At 40.2% G+C, this 15121-nt stretch overlaps 1 protein-coding gene across 1 annotated transcript in view; it reads left to right on the top strand.

Moving 5' to 3' along the window:
- Positions 1-7485, top strand: part of TNK2 (tyrosine kinase non receptor 2) — a 44265-nt gene extending 36780 nt beyond the window's left edge. The window contains exons 12-15 of the mRNA XM_053460371.1: positions 531-575; positions 3350-4788; positions 5782-5877; positions 7300-7485. Of these exons, the coding sequence (XP_053316346.1) occupies positions 531-575; positions 3350-4788; positions 5782-5877; positions 7300-7485 (1766 nt within the window). The remainder of the gene's footprint in view (positions 1-530; positions 576-3349; positions 4789-5781; positions 5878-7299) is intronic.
- Positions 7486-15121: the final 7636 nt, after the last annotated feature.

Genomic DNA, 15121 nt, shown 5'->3' with positions numbered 1-15121 from the left:
CCCTACATTCAATTACTTCATAATGAACTCAACTCCCTTCCACAGTGACTTTGCCCCAGCTATTAAATCTATTTCCCATCACTCCCTGAACTACTAGGGTATGGCAGAGCTACAAGAGGTGATCTTAGGTAGTTTGGCAATCATTACGCATGAGTGTCACGGTGCTATAACTGACCCACCCATCTTTTAAGCTCATGTAAGCATATTTATACTACTCAGAGCTCCATGTTTACCTTGTTTAGTTAGTTTTTTCTTTTTCATGAATTCTTTCATTAACTCTCATATTTTCCTTCCACTCTCACTTGCTGTTTTTGTTATTTCCCCTGCGCTGTCTTATAGCTTAATATTTTGTGGCAAACAACATATATATATATTTTTTGGTCTCTTCTTTTTAACTTGCTCCTTTTCATCTCCAGTTGTACTAATTTATTTACCTTTGTGTCACCCTCTTTCATCCACTGCCCCTCTCTCCCTCTTTCCCCTGTCCTTTGCCACCCTTTCTAAATGCTTTGTGGCCTTTCTTCTCTCAGGAGAACCCCCACCACGCCCTCCTCAGCCGGCCGCCCTGTTTAAGAGTAAGTTCCGTGGCTCCCTTCTCCGCGCGCCATGTTCCTGCCCACTCTGTGCTCTTGTAGTTCCTCTCTTTCAAGGTACAGAGTTATTTGCCTGCAAACCAACTCCACACTGCTTGGCCTTTGGCATGACCTGTGTGCAGTGATGTTCGTGACTGCTTTCTAAGTCTTACAAAGCAAAACCTTAAGCTTAATTAAAATTGCCCACTGTTTCTCGCAGTTTCTCGTTCTCGTTCGAGTGCACTTGTCATCAAGGCCTCTTTCACCTCGAATTCCCTTGATCTGTAAGAACCCAGTACATTGGGTTGTGTTAAACAAATACATCTTGATTACTAGATCAATAAAAACACCTTGAACACATTACTGTCCTGGAAAGAGAATACCCTTTCTGTGTCAAAATTTCCAGAAGACATGCGCTTGTTTGTTGTGCCTGCTAGTTGTTGGAACCACCGTGTTTTCTACACTAATGCGTTTGCAGTGGTGGTAGTTTGCACTAACAGGTACGTGTTTAAAACTGGTGAGAAGGGTGCTTTTTACTGGAAAATGCATATGAGTGAGTCTGTTTGGGGAATGGTCTCTGAGTTCTGGCCTCGCCTTTTTGCTTGGCAGAAGCTTTTGGTATTAGAATTAGTACAAGAGAGAGCTGTGAAAACAGGCAGAAATGAAGCGAGAGCTTGTTTTTATTGCTCCACCCAGAACCTCTGACATGACAGAAGCACATTATATGCTGAGAACAGGCTGTGTACCTGTCTTAAGTCATGTCAGTTTATTAATAAGGCGTAGAGTGCAAGGGTGTAACATCTCATTACTTACTATGGATATTACATTTATTTTGAAGGGCTGTTCCCCTTGAGTAAAACATCAAAACATGCGTAACTACATTGGCTGTAGGATGTGCCATTACTAGAGTTATTACTGCTCAGCATTGTGGGGGAGCAGTATCTCCCACCGACTGTGTACCTCTAGGTGTGCCGTTTGCTGCTGTGACCTACTATAGCTGTCAATAGGCAGCATTAGCAGACTAGTTAACCACTTCCATTAAAAGGCACTGTTTCCACTGCCATGAAAGAAACGTTTAACTGTTTTTTAGATTGTACCCTCGAATATTTACACCAAGCTGTATTGCCTACCACTGATAATTTAAAGGAACAGAAATATACATTTTAAATTGACCTGCTTAATTTCCAGAAATATATAATTTCTCCCAACCTCCTGCTCTACTAGGGATGAATGCAGCTCAGGTGCATGGATGCGCTTTTGCTTTTGACCCTGCACTGCTGCCTGCCAGAAACTACTATATGTTTAGCATTGAGATCAGTGAAGCGAATACTGTATGTTTCACAGTCACTTTAAATGTGAATATTAAACATTTAGTAGGATTCTACTAAGAGTTATATTTATATTTTACTTATTTTTGTTTATAGTGGTAAGTGTAAATGTGTCTGTTACCAATCCATGATAGGATGAAGTCATACTAGAGTTAATCTTCTCTTAGATTAATACTGCTACATAAACTTTCTTATTAGAATCCATAGAAGGTTCTATAAACTAAACAATGAGTTGATGTTAGATCTAATATTTCTTCTGTGTGTTTTCACTATGCGTTCTGAAGTGCCAACCTCTGCAAGTTTCTTCTTTTAAAAATGACTTGGCTGTCCATAATACAGAATTAAGTCTCGCTGTCAAAGCGTACACAATTATTTTGGGCCAACATAGAAAACAACAAGTTTTCAAAAGTGAATTCACATAAGCTTTTCCTACCCAAGGAGTCTGCTTCTCAGATGGGATTTTCAACTGATTCTATCCTCTAATGTGGCTTTATCAGTTTTCCATGTAGATATCTATGATTTACCGTATTGGCTCGAATATAGGCCGCACTTTTTTCCCCCACTTTAAGTCTTTAAAGTGGGGGTGCGGCCTATATTCGGGGTCTAGCGCCCGATGCCCGGGACATGCAGCGGGGTTAGGATACAGATCCCCCGCAGCGGTGCAGGGGACCTGCATCCTACTCCCCGATACGCTCAGACAGCCTCCCCTGCCAGCATTTCCCACGGGGGGGGGGGCGGCACACCTGAAGTTGTATTGCGTAGATGTCCCCCGCCGGCCCCGCAAGACACCCGGGAGTCTGCTCCGGTAAGTCGGGGGGGGGGGGCAGAGGAGGACAGTGGTAGCATATCTCGGGGGGGGGGCAGAGTGGCAGCATGTTTTTTTGGTGCTTTTTTAAAGAAAAAAACTTTTTCTTTAAAAAAGCACCAAACTTTTAGGGTGCGGCCTATATACGGGGGCGGCCTATATCCGAGCCAATACGGTACTTACGTACCCCTACCTGCCTTTCAGAATGTACAGTGAAACATTCAGCCTGCCTACATCTCTCGGTGGGGGGATAGAGCCCTCAGATGTGACATCTCACAGAAGTCAGCCATTGTTCTCTGATTAACCACTTTGTGCTTCTTATTATTGTAAATATTCTGTTACCCTTTATGTTTAATTTAGTAAAGCAATATTTACGCATATTTCCATTTGACTTGGAAATGCTTTTGTTTTTAGTTGTCAAGTAGCAAACGAGATTTCCCTTTCAGGTTTGGAAAATATTTTATTTCTCTACCTCAGAGTAAGCATTTGTAGTTCTATATTAAATCAGTACCCTTATCTGTGTTTGCTTTTTTTTTCTGTTTCTGAGATCATTATTCTAAGAACTAATATGTTTGTTGGGGAATATATGTTTTTAAAGGAAATTACTACCAGTCTCATTGTGTAACCTCACTCCTGCATTTTAGAATCTTCCTACAATCCTGTCAACGAGGACGACGACTCCATTTCATCAGGCGTCAAGAAGCTCTCGCTTAAGAAGCTAACACCAGCCAAAGGACTCAAATTGGTGAAACCTTCAGCACGTGTGGCTGGCACTAAAGTGACTGATCGTCAGCACCTTGGCATTAAAAGCAGTAGTTTTTCTTCGGGAGACGTGGCTCTGATTGATTTTGGAGAAGCACTCAGCCCTCTAAGTCCAGGTTTCATTTCTCCTGTAATAGAACAGACTGCTCCCTCTTTAGCTAAACTGGCCATGGAGGCTTTCTCGTTGCTTGACAAGACACCTCCTCAAAGTCCATCACGCTCCCTGCCCCGTCCTCTTCATCCAACTCCAGTGGTGGATTGGGATTCTAAACCTTTGCCAGCTCCTCCAGCATATGATGAGGTGGCACAAGATGAAGATGATTATGAAGTGTGTACAATCAATAGCACTGATTCGCTTTCCCGGAGAGAGAAAGTAGCTCTTAATCTGCTTCAGAAGGCCAGGGAAAAAGGAGAAAATTACTATGGTGTGCAGCAGACTGAGCAGCCCCAGGGTAAAGTTAAAGTGGAGGACAACCTCTTTCTACCTCCTAAGGATGGCAAGCAGCCCAACCATTCTCAGACATCTGAGATCTTTGAGGAACTACAGCAAGAATGCATGAAGAGACTCAATGTCCCAGTTTCTTCCCTTGCTTCCTCACCCAGCCCAAGTTCGTTTGTTACCAGCATCAGTGTGACTGTATCAGAGGACAAACCTCAAATTCCTCCCAGGATTCCCATACCTCCAAGACCTGTTAGGCGTAATGAACATGAACGCTGGTCTGGAGATCTATCTCCAGCTTTTGGAGGAGAGGAAGTGGGAAGGCCGCCACTTCTACCTCCACGTGACCCAATGTCTCAGCCCACCTCTAGGACACCTAGTCCTATGTTGCTTCATGTGGGCTCCCCACAGCAGAGGTCTAACCTCTGCTCTCCATTGTCCATAGGTTCTTACCTTTCTACGTCGCCAAGTAAGCCCATGCCAACCACCCAGAGCTTTGCATCTGACCCTAAATATGCCACCCCAAAAGTTATACAGGCCCAAGGTAAAGAGGCTCCAAAAGGACCTTGTATCCTTCCTATTGTCAAAGACGGTAAGAAGGTTAGCAATACACATTACTACCTTCTCCCAGAGAGGCCTTCTTACCTAGACAAATATGAAAAGTTTTTCAAAGAAGCTCAAAGCCCAGAAGATTCTCCTGTCAGCAGGAACATTACCACAGCAACAGTGAGACCTATGGTACAGCAGACAGACTATAAAGCAAACTTTTCATCCAACAACAGCAACTATTCAGCCAAGGCTGGAGTAAAAACCTCTTGCAGCTTGCAAAAAATTGTTTACGATGGGCCTGGTGGCTTTAGGCCTACAGAAAAAATCAGACTAGTAAGTTTTTCATTGCTCTCACTAGTGTAGTCTTTTTAGTTTTTAAATACCTTTGGGAATAGATAGAAATGGTTACTTGAAAATAGGCTGTACGAGAGAACAGAGCTTTGTTCCTTGCATTATCGGCGATTGCCCTCAGAAGAATAATTGCCCCTTATACACTTCTCATCAACGCTAGCCTGAAGTCATGTTGTATAGGTACAGAGTTGAAAGGATTTTTTTCCATTGGAAGGATAATGTCTGCAGATTTTATTTGTTTTAAAGGTACTAGGGATAGAGGAAAATGTTGCTTTACTAAAATGCGTACGTGCTATCTGACAGTATCTGCCAAGTTAATTTTGTTCACTGAAAAGCAAAAAAATCATTTAAAACAGTTTCAACTTGAAGAGTTCACTTATTTAAAGAATATATTCAACTTTCTCCTCTACATGTAAAAAAAATGATATATTTAAGAAAATTAAAAGAAATAAAAGTATGTTGGCTCTCAGGTGTTTGTATCCACTAGATGAGAGCTAGGGAATGTTTCATTGTCTCCACTTCCCACAGCTGGAAGTGGGATGTTTTAGGCCCCAAACAATTGTTGGGGAAGGCATGAATCTTAAAAATAAAAACTCTCCTGCATACAGTGGGGAGGGGAAGCACTTAGAGCCCAATAGGTAGTAACTTTACCTCCCCCTTCAATGTAATTTACTTGTACAGAAAACTTGAGTCACCTCCTAGAATCTGGCAGGGGTCATAGGCTCTGATACCTAAAATTCTCATACTTTATTTCTGATGTATGGGTCGAATGATGATGTTCATTAAAATAGGAAGTTTCTACATATTTGCTTTTAAGAATCGAACCGCGTTTAACCAATAAGAGTGGGTTTTTGAGTAACTATTTGTATGTGTGTTTAATGGCATGCTCTTTGTTATTGTGATATTATTTATTGATCAGCAAATCTTGATGTTTCTGCCTGTTACATTTTGAGGTTATGTTTCTTTTTTGTGCAGGTTCAAGACATGGTCCATGGAGTTACCACGGATGAATGTCAAGCAGCTTTGCAGAACCATGGCTGGAATGTACAAAAAGCAATCCAGTATCTGAAGGTTTGTCCACAGGGAGACTAATTCCTTTATTAATGGTTTGTTGTGATTAAAGGGAAATTAATTTGTGTTCCCTAGCTATGAAACCTTGCAGTATGTATGCTTATTTAAGGATCATGCCGGGTTTTGCGGCCTTTCTAAAGGCTTCAGAGATAGATTTCTTCCTTAATTTTTTTTATGTATCCTCTTCTGCAATTTTTTCATCTTCATCCTTCCGCTGCCTTCTCACCGTGATACAACAGCTGTTCCAGTATGTTAAATATTAACTAGAAATAAAATACATGTGGTGTCCCATGTAAAAATCTGGAGTTTCTTCAGCACATTTCTTGGCATATTTTCAGGAAATTGTCAATAAATTAGGAGTGGCTGGTTCAGAGGAAAGCTCCTGGAAAGTTTCCTGATGTGCATTTGTACCTAAAATGCTGTTCCTGGTAATACTCTACCAAAGCACTCTGGAGCTACATTGAAGTTATTGTTTAAAGTCACTATTTTAAGATATGTACAATGCACTTGGCTTAAAGCCCTGCCCAGTGTGACCATGTATTTCTACTTTTATATAAAGATTGCTCCTCTGAGGTGGTACTGCTCCTTCAGTTATATAGAGATTTTATCATCACTGACTTGATGGCATCTACTCTAACACAGATTGTAGTGGAATTTCATACAACGGGACCGTATTGGCCCGAATATAGGCCGCACTTTTCCCCCCACTTTAAATCTTTAAAGTGGGGGTGCGGCCTATATTCAGGGGATAGGGCCCGACGCCTGGGACATGCAGTTCCGGGCGCCGGGCAGGCAGCAGGGTTAGGATGCAGATCCCCCGCAGCGGAGCAGGGGACCTGCATCCTACTCTCTGATACGCTCAGACAGCCTCCCCTGCACTTTCCACGGGGGGAGTGCCGGCACGGGAGAGTTTAAGCGCATCGCCGCAGCCAGTGAACGTCTACACGATGCCTTTAGACAATCTCCTGTGCCGGTGGAAGTGCCGGCACCGGAAGTTGTCTATGCGTATTGCGTAGGTGTCCCGTGCTGGCTCCCGCCGGGAGTCTTCTTTGATAAGTCGTGGGGGGGGGCACATCTTGGGGGCAGAGTCGCAGTATATATCGGGTGGAGGGCAGAGTGGCAGTATATATATCGGGTGGAGGGCAGAGTGGCAGTATATATATCGGGTGGAGGGCAGAGTGGCAGCAGATCTATTCTACGTTTTTTTTTTTTTTTTTTTTAACTAAGAAAAATGTTTCCTTAGAAAAGCACCTAACTTTTAGGGTGCGGCCTATATCCGAGCCAATACGGTATGTTATGAAGCATCTTACCATCTTCACTAGTTGCAGTGGTTGTGTGCTGACAGCTGTACTAAATTCCCACTCATTGTCTTCTGACTTACTCTGGACATTATTCATTCTATGTTTATTCTTTTGGATGTAGGTTGAGCAGCTCTTCTGTCTTGGACTGAAGAACCGAGTAGAGTGCCACAAAGTTCTAGAAATGTTTGACTGGAATCTGGAGACTGCCAGCTCCCATCTCCTAGATTCTTATAGCAGTGGACAGCACAAGTATGCTCACTTTAGATTGTTTACTAATATTATCAGCAAAAAGTTATTAGTGTTATAGAAGTAATTCATATTAGACCATATGCTGCAAAATGCCATAGCTAAAGTAATATAGACTACAGTAATATACAATATATATATAGTTTCATATAGTAGTTTTCCCTTTAAGAACTTTGTTGGAAATGAAAAATAAAGTACTATGATTTAAATGCATTTACTAAATTTATGTAGTATTTCACGTGCAGTTCGGGAATAAATATGAGAATTTAACTTAACGTTGCTGTTTTTCTGCAATATATGGGTTTTGGGGAGAAAGAAACATGAAGTTAGTAGCAAACAGTAGCTGAACAGCAAGCCATAGTTGCTCACTCCAGGTCTAGTCATTTCAACTCGAGAGCAATTACGCTGATAAATATGCAGCTGAGTTTATGAAATAACAAATCCAAGTCTCATAGGATGCATCCGTGTTTTTTCTTTCAGACGATGATGGTAGCACCTCTGGACAAGTCTTTAGATACATGGCCTACTTGCACAAGCTTACACCTCCTCGTCTGCTCAGTATATCATTGACAGAAAGGGCGATTCTAGAAGTGAAGCTGTCTTGGAACCTGCCGGGACAGTGGTTTCCTTCCCTAAAATGGAAAACTAAACCGACCCAGTGTTCTGCTACATGGACTTGTTGGTGTTGAATTCTCACTTTTAATGTGTTGTGTTATTTTCCCCACCCTGTTGTTCATTTGGATAACTCATTGTTTTTATAAAGAAAAAGATGTGTAATTTTAATATATATATATATATATAAATATCTATATATGAATATATAAATATGAGATATAAAGTTTATTTGAACAAATACCAGATTGTTGAAAGCTTAAATGTGAAAATGCTTCATGGATTGGTATTGAGGGGGTTAATTTTGTTGCTGACCAGCATGAATACCAAAAGAAAATAATTCTGCAGATCTCTCACAGGCAGCTGCTCCATTCTGATTTAGTTGCGTAACATGGTATTTTATTGACAACTTACTAGCATATTTCTCAGGGAAACATTTCTTAACTGCAATTAATGTGTTAAGAAAGGAAAATTACTTCACATGGGAAATAACAAACTAAACATAAGCACATACAGAAATTGAGAGAGAGAAAAATATATGTAGCTGTAAATCATGTAGAATGTCTATTGTTAAGCACAATATAGCTACTCTACACTTAAATGTATCCCAAGCAGCCATATACACATATCCACCAAGTTGCCCAATGTTTAAATTGGACTCTCCCCCATTAACAGGTATTCACAGATTTAGGCAACATTTTCAGTTGGCAAGGTCTTGACATTTACAAGTCTCTTTTTGAGTCACAAAATACTTATTTTGTTTTCTGCAGAGAGTTTTTGGTAGGACTCAAAACCCAAGTCACCAGCACCAGTCTCTCATGTGCTATATACACCCATATAAAATGTATGGAGTGTGGTCTTGTATTTGTATCTCAGGACAAACCTTTTTTCCCTTTTCTTTTTTTGTTTCAGCAATTAGCCACTCTATTCCAAAAGTAAGCAAGAAGAACAAGTCTACAGGGTTGGGAATAAAGACACCCAAAAGCAAATGTTTTGAAGCAGAAAATAAGTTGCATTGTTAAATGTTTTAACACATGTCAAAAAATTAGATGCTATTCTTTACATGATTGTTTAATCCCTTCAGTCCCAAACGTTTTTGTACCTCGTGTCCTGTAGGTATTTTGCATTTTTTTACCATATGTGGGTTTAATTAAGATTACGCTTTTTGTGTTTGATGTGCCCAAACAAATTATGCATCCTTTTTTCCCCCAGAACAAACAGGGTTTTCTTTTGAAATTGGAGACATTTGAAAAATAATCGAGCGATAGTATGTGTAAAAAAAAAAAAAATATATATATATATATAAAAAAAAGTTTTTGCAATTTTCTTCTACACTTTAGGTTCCCCTGTTAAACATTGACTGAATGTATATTCCGCAACATCCCCTGATTACAGACATACACCACACATATGCTTTATCATGTTCTAGATCCACATCCCTCAAATTTTTTTCTCCCTCACACTATTTTCAATAGTTATGGCTTTTCAATAGTTATACTTTTTACATGTACAGCTAAGGCATAGCTCTACATGTACAGGTTTTTTTTCACTGGTACAGCATGGATAGAGATCCCTTTAGGGACCTCTGGAACATGTCATGTATGTCAGTAATGTCATGTTGTTTTTTTATTATATTATTTTTGTGGGTTTTTTCTTATTTTTTATTCTCCCTAAGTAAATGAAAATACTTTTTCCACTTGTTGGGAAGTGGGAGAAGCGTTATTTCTCACTCTCTTCCCTGTGACCATCCTGTACTTATCACACTACTATCACTAAGCAAGTCTCCAGTAGATTTGCTTTGGGCATTGCAATGCGTGTGATCGGCCAGTAGGGACAGACCCTGCAGGAGATATACCGTCCTGTAACCTTAAGGTTGACTTCATCAGCTCGCTCCGGCAGCCGTTACAAATGATTGGTTAGCAGAAAGCCAGCGATGCTGTCAAAGATTTAGGACGTATGTATCTGTCCTAAATGGCTTCTAAACAAAGCATTTTAGGACGCACGTGCACACCAACAGAGGACTACATGAGTTAACAATATAAAGAGCTAGTATAAACTGTCTTACTTGAAGGTACCAAGTAACCCTGAGTGAAGATGAAGAATTTTCACCTTGGCTTCCTTTTCCAACCTTACTTAAAGTCTGACCCTGATCTTTGTGCTCATTCCAAAAAACGGACAGGACATTGCCTTCTGTTAGATGCACTGTATTTAATTATTTTAAGCCTAAAGGGCTAATTGAAGTATAATGGCAGAAAAATTGGTTGCATGACACTGGTAATCAATAAAAAATATTTAACAGTGTATTTTACTTTAAAGGTAAGTGAATCTTTTTGCCATCAGATTAGCCTTAAAAGCCCTTACTAAGCCCTTCCAATTGATGTGGTCTTATTCCAAGACCTACTTGGACATTATGATCTAGGAAGGCCCTTATGTCCACTCACTATTGATAGTGGAATACAGGATTATGGCTTTAATGTTTTAGACTAGTTTGCACTGTTTTAACATTTTTTACTTCACTGCCATTCCTCAGAGAAGCACACCATAAAAGGACTATGAATATTAAACACTAGGTTGTTGGGTTTGAACTGCCCCAACTTACTCACCCAGAACAAAGTGGGTCAGTGCCTGGTAGAAAGGCCAAGGATAACACTCTAAAGAGTTTTGAACCTCATTCATATGGCCAGAGCCACAAATTGAGATTGTGTGTTGCTGCTCACAGATGCCGAAAAGACCTTCCACAGAGTGGACTGGAAGTTCATGGCAGCTACTCTGTCACACATGAGCTGTGGGGATAGTTTATTGCACTGGGTTATTTCCCTCTACTGCTCTCCCTCAGTGAGGATCAGAATTAATGGGGCACTATTCCGCTCTTTTGAGATCTAAAAATGGTACGAGGCAAGGTTGCCCTTTATCTCCCCTCTCTTGTTCATAGTCACTCTGGAGCTGCTTATGGAAGCAATTAGGAATAACCCAGATATCCAATGCCTGTGTGTACATCACAAATTATTAGCATACTCTGATGATCTGCTCTTTGCAGTTTTCCTGTTGTCCATTTTCATAACAAGTATTAAGTTAGATCAGTATGGGAGCCTTTCCAACAAGATTACCAGGACAAATCAAAAGTGTTTAAGGTTCCTGCTCTCAAGCCTTAGTTGCCACATTAAGCTCTTTCTTTTAATTTAGATAATGTCAAGAGAAGTTGAAATATTTTGCTAGAGACACCAAGGGTTTGTCCTTTCTTGGGGAGATGGTGGCCACTCTCTGCAAGCATATTGTTATATATCTACAATCTGGGCACTCCTCTTAGACATCTTCTCAAGGAAGGGGGAGACCCCTTCCTCCTCACTGCCCCTGCAACCGACGCGGAGAAGGTGGAGATCCCCCTCCACCGCTCAACTGCTCCTGCAGTGCTGGTGCGGAGAAGTGGGAAAACCCACTCCAGGACCACCTCAGCCACAGCCTCCATGGAGAAGAGGGAGACCCCCCCCTCCACTCCAGGTCTGCCTCAGCCACAACCACCATGGATTCTCCGAATCCATTTCTCTGGCCCACACTCTGCGTTTGCAAGTCAGGAGGGTTAGGGGGCAGATCTCATCGTACCCCTCTCCAGAGTTGTCCTTGTAACTTCTAACCCGGATTTTCCGGGGGCTTGGAAAGGTGGTCTTTGGACATCCTCCCTGGTCAGGGATTCTCAACTCATCACTTGTGACGGCTTATCCCTCTGCGCCAACATTGTATGGCGACGTACACCAGTTTTTAAAGCGTTTAGGAGGCAAACAACGATCACCTCCTAAACTTCAATGGTGTCGCTGAAATGCCTCGATCAGGAGGCATTCAGCGACACCAAACACTTACCCCAAGACGGGCTGTGTTATAATTAATGATTCCAGTATATAAAATATATATACTGTTGGGCTATACTTGTTGGCTTGTAGGTCATAGGTATCCACATTCTAAATGCAATTTTTGTATACTTAGCATGAAAAGAGTTCTACACAAGCCCTTATATTAAAATATATTATTTTATTGTACAAAAACATATAGATAAAAAACATATAGAATATTACATAATATAAACAACAGAGGTTTCTAGGAAACTAATCAGAGCATATGGAGGAAATATGGCTATACATATATATAAAGTGTCTCCAGTGCATGTAAACCATCAAATAATCATAAAGTGCTAAATCATTCAAGTATAATTTATATATTACTCTCTGTAGAGTGCACTTATTGATTTTGAAAATATTATCAAGTGCATAATCAATATTGCCCACTATGGAGTGCACCTTTAAATTTTGTAAATGTATAAATCACCATAGACATCAAAAACCAATATGCAAATAATCCAAATAATCGGAACCATATCGCTGAGAAACCCCCTTGAGAAAGGAGAACCGAAACGGCGTAGGGGAAGTGGAGGACAATATGGGTAAGGAGCATAATGCTCTCAGGATATGGTTCCGATTATTTGGATTATTTGCATATTGGTTTTTGATGTCTATGGTGATTTATACATTTACAAAATTTAAAGGTGCACTCCATAGTGGGCAATATTGATTATGCACTTGATAATATTTTCAAAATCAATAAGTGCACTCTACAGAGAGTAATATATAAATTATACTTGAATGATTTAGCACTTTATGATTATTTGATGGTTTACATGCACTGGAGACACTTTATATATATGTATAGCCATATTTCCTCCATATGCTCTGATTAGTTTCCTAGAAACCTCTGTTGTCTATATTATGTAATATTCTATATGTTTTTTATCTATATGTTTTTGTACAATAAAATAATATATTTTAATATAAGGGCTTGTGTAGAACTCTTTTCATGCTAAGTATACAAGTTTTCAGGAGTTTCCCTGTTTTGAGGATGAGATCCTTATATATACCACAATATTTATAACATCATGTTATTTGTGAAAAGTGTGGTTGGATTCTTTTGTGTTATATATTCTAAATGCAATGTATTGTAATCCTTGGTTTTACAACCCATTTCTGCACATCAGAGGACAATAGATTCTAATGATCATATCTATGAAATAATGAAGAGCCTTATTAGACCAAACAAATTGTGAATCCAAAGACAGCTGCACATAGAAGAATCCCCAACACCTTCCAAAAAAGTACAATTACAAAAAGTGATTACTGCTATGAGATAGCATCACCTAGTGGGGAAATACATAGCACATGTCAGGTACTAGGTGAACTAAAATAAAAAAGAGGAAAGAATGCAACATCACATGACAACTATTTAGCCCCCACAGCATCATTACATAAATATAACAAGGGTTTTCAAACCTCATTTATTAAATTATGATTATTAGGAAAAACAAATAAGTGGACTGTGTCGTTAAATTCACAAGCACTATAGAATGTGATATCACACATAACAATCAATACATAGAATAATAATTAATGATAATCCTTGGCGGTCTTCAGTATACATGCTTCAGCAAATATGTAAGATATAAACACATAAAATGAATATAGTGTAGTAACTCTGTGCTAGAAGGGATTAAGGTGATATGTAAACTGGTCGTACTCACTTTTACAAGAGCAAAACCTGATCTAGGATATGTGGACCTGCTCCTTAGAATAGTACATTTTTCTTAAGGAGTACTAAAGGATGCCTTATGGACTAATCAAACAGGTCCAGGAGTATGGTGAAACTTTATACAACGCATTTCCCTATAAAGTTCCTGCGACCTCGGGAAATACAACAGGACTTTTTATTTACACCTGAGGAAACTGAATGAAGGATTATCATTAATTATTCTATTTGTTGATTGTCACGTGTGATATCACATTCTATAGTGCATGAGATTTGTTTATGTATAATATCTTTTTATTTAGTTCACAGTGTATAAAGAACAACAGATCACAATACTCTGAGATTCAAAGAAACAGAAATAGCTAAGGTCCTCCCAGAACCGAAGACTTCCGAGACAAACCTCGACCAACATACAGCTTATATAATACAAATTAAAAACGAAACATAAATAAATAAATAAAACCTGCGTAACCTTTGTAACACTAAGTAGACCCATAACGGATAGCCCTGGCTCAATTGAGCAATAAGGGCGGCATGTGGTTGTGGGGATAAGGGGTCATGCAAAGGTCAGTCAGGTAGAGCAGGTTAGGTCAAAAGTTTTACTTTATTTTATCTTTATTCATAGGTATAGATATATATGATGTGTGTTTAAGTGTTTTTGTCATTTTGTGCTGGTTTATATGTCCCTTACAACCACATGACCTCCTCCTGGGAATAGATGGGACTTGTGAAGCATAGCTGGAATCCCCATCATCCACGCAGGGACCTACTTGACCCACCGTTCATTAAAATATTTGGTTGACCCGTAATTGCCCAGAGCTAAGGAGTTGAGCCCAGGCAAGCCATTTCAGGAAGCTCACACAGCTTCCTTGCCAATTGATGCTTGAACTACATTTTCCTATCCACCTCTTCCGCCCATTTTCCTACAGTGGGTGCTAAGGTGTGTTTCCAATGTCTAGGTATGACAGCACTTGCTGCATTAAGCAGGTAGACTGTCAATGATCTTTTATAAGTTCCCAGGGATCTGGGTGTGTGGTGTACCAAGACCGAGGCTGGGCATTAATTACTACTGCCCAGTAGGGTTGAATTTTTGGCCAACCCCACCAAATGTGTAAGTATGACCCCTGATCCTCAAGGCACCTCCAGCACCTATCTGATTTTTCAGGGTCATCTCTTGAATGGCCACTGATACAGAGCATTTCTGTGTAATTATTAAGATTTTCTACCTTTTCCTGCCCGTAAAGCTGACCCCAAAATAACCCTGCTGCTGCCCTGGGGGAAACGCCATGTTTTATGGAGAGTGGATTAACTCAGTCTTATTGGTAAATTCTGTCCATACCTTTAAGGTCAGAGGTATTGTAGAGTGGTCCACCGCAATACCCTTGTCGCCGGGGAAGAGCACAGGCATAGGGACCGAAAGGTATTTCTACTCTATTGAGTCAGCGCCCACGACAACGCCCCATTAACTCAAATACGAGCCAAGGGGGTATGCTACAAAACCACAATGAGGTTCATCCGAC

The sequence above is a fragment of the Spea bombifrons genome, chromosome 3 (genome assembly GCF_027358695.1).
Source record: "Spea bombifrons isolate aSpeBom1 chromosome 3, aSpeBom1.2.pri, whole genome shotgun sequence".
Lineage (NCBI taxonomy): Eukaryota > Metazoa > Chordata > Amphibia > Anura > Pelobatidae > Spea > Spea bombifrons.
This window is presented reverse-complemented; position numbering and strand designations above follow the sequence as displayed.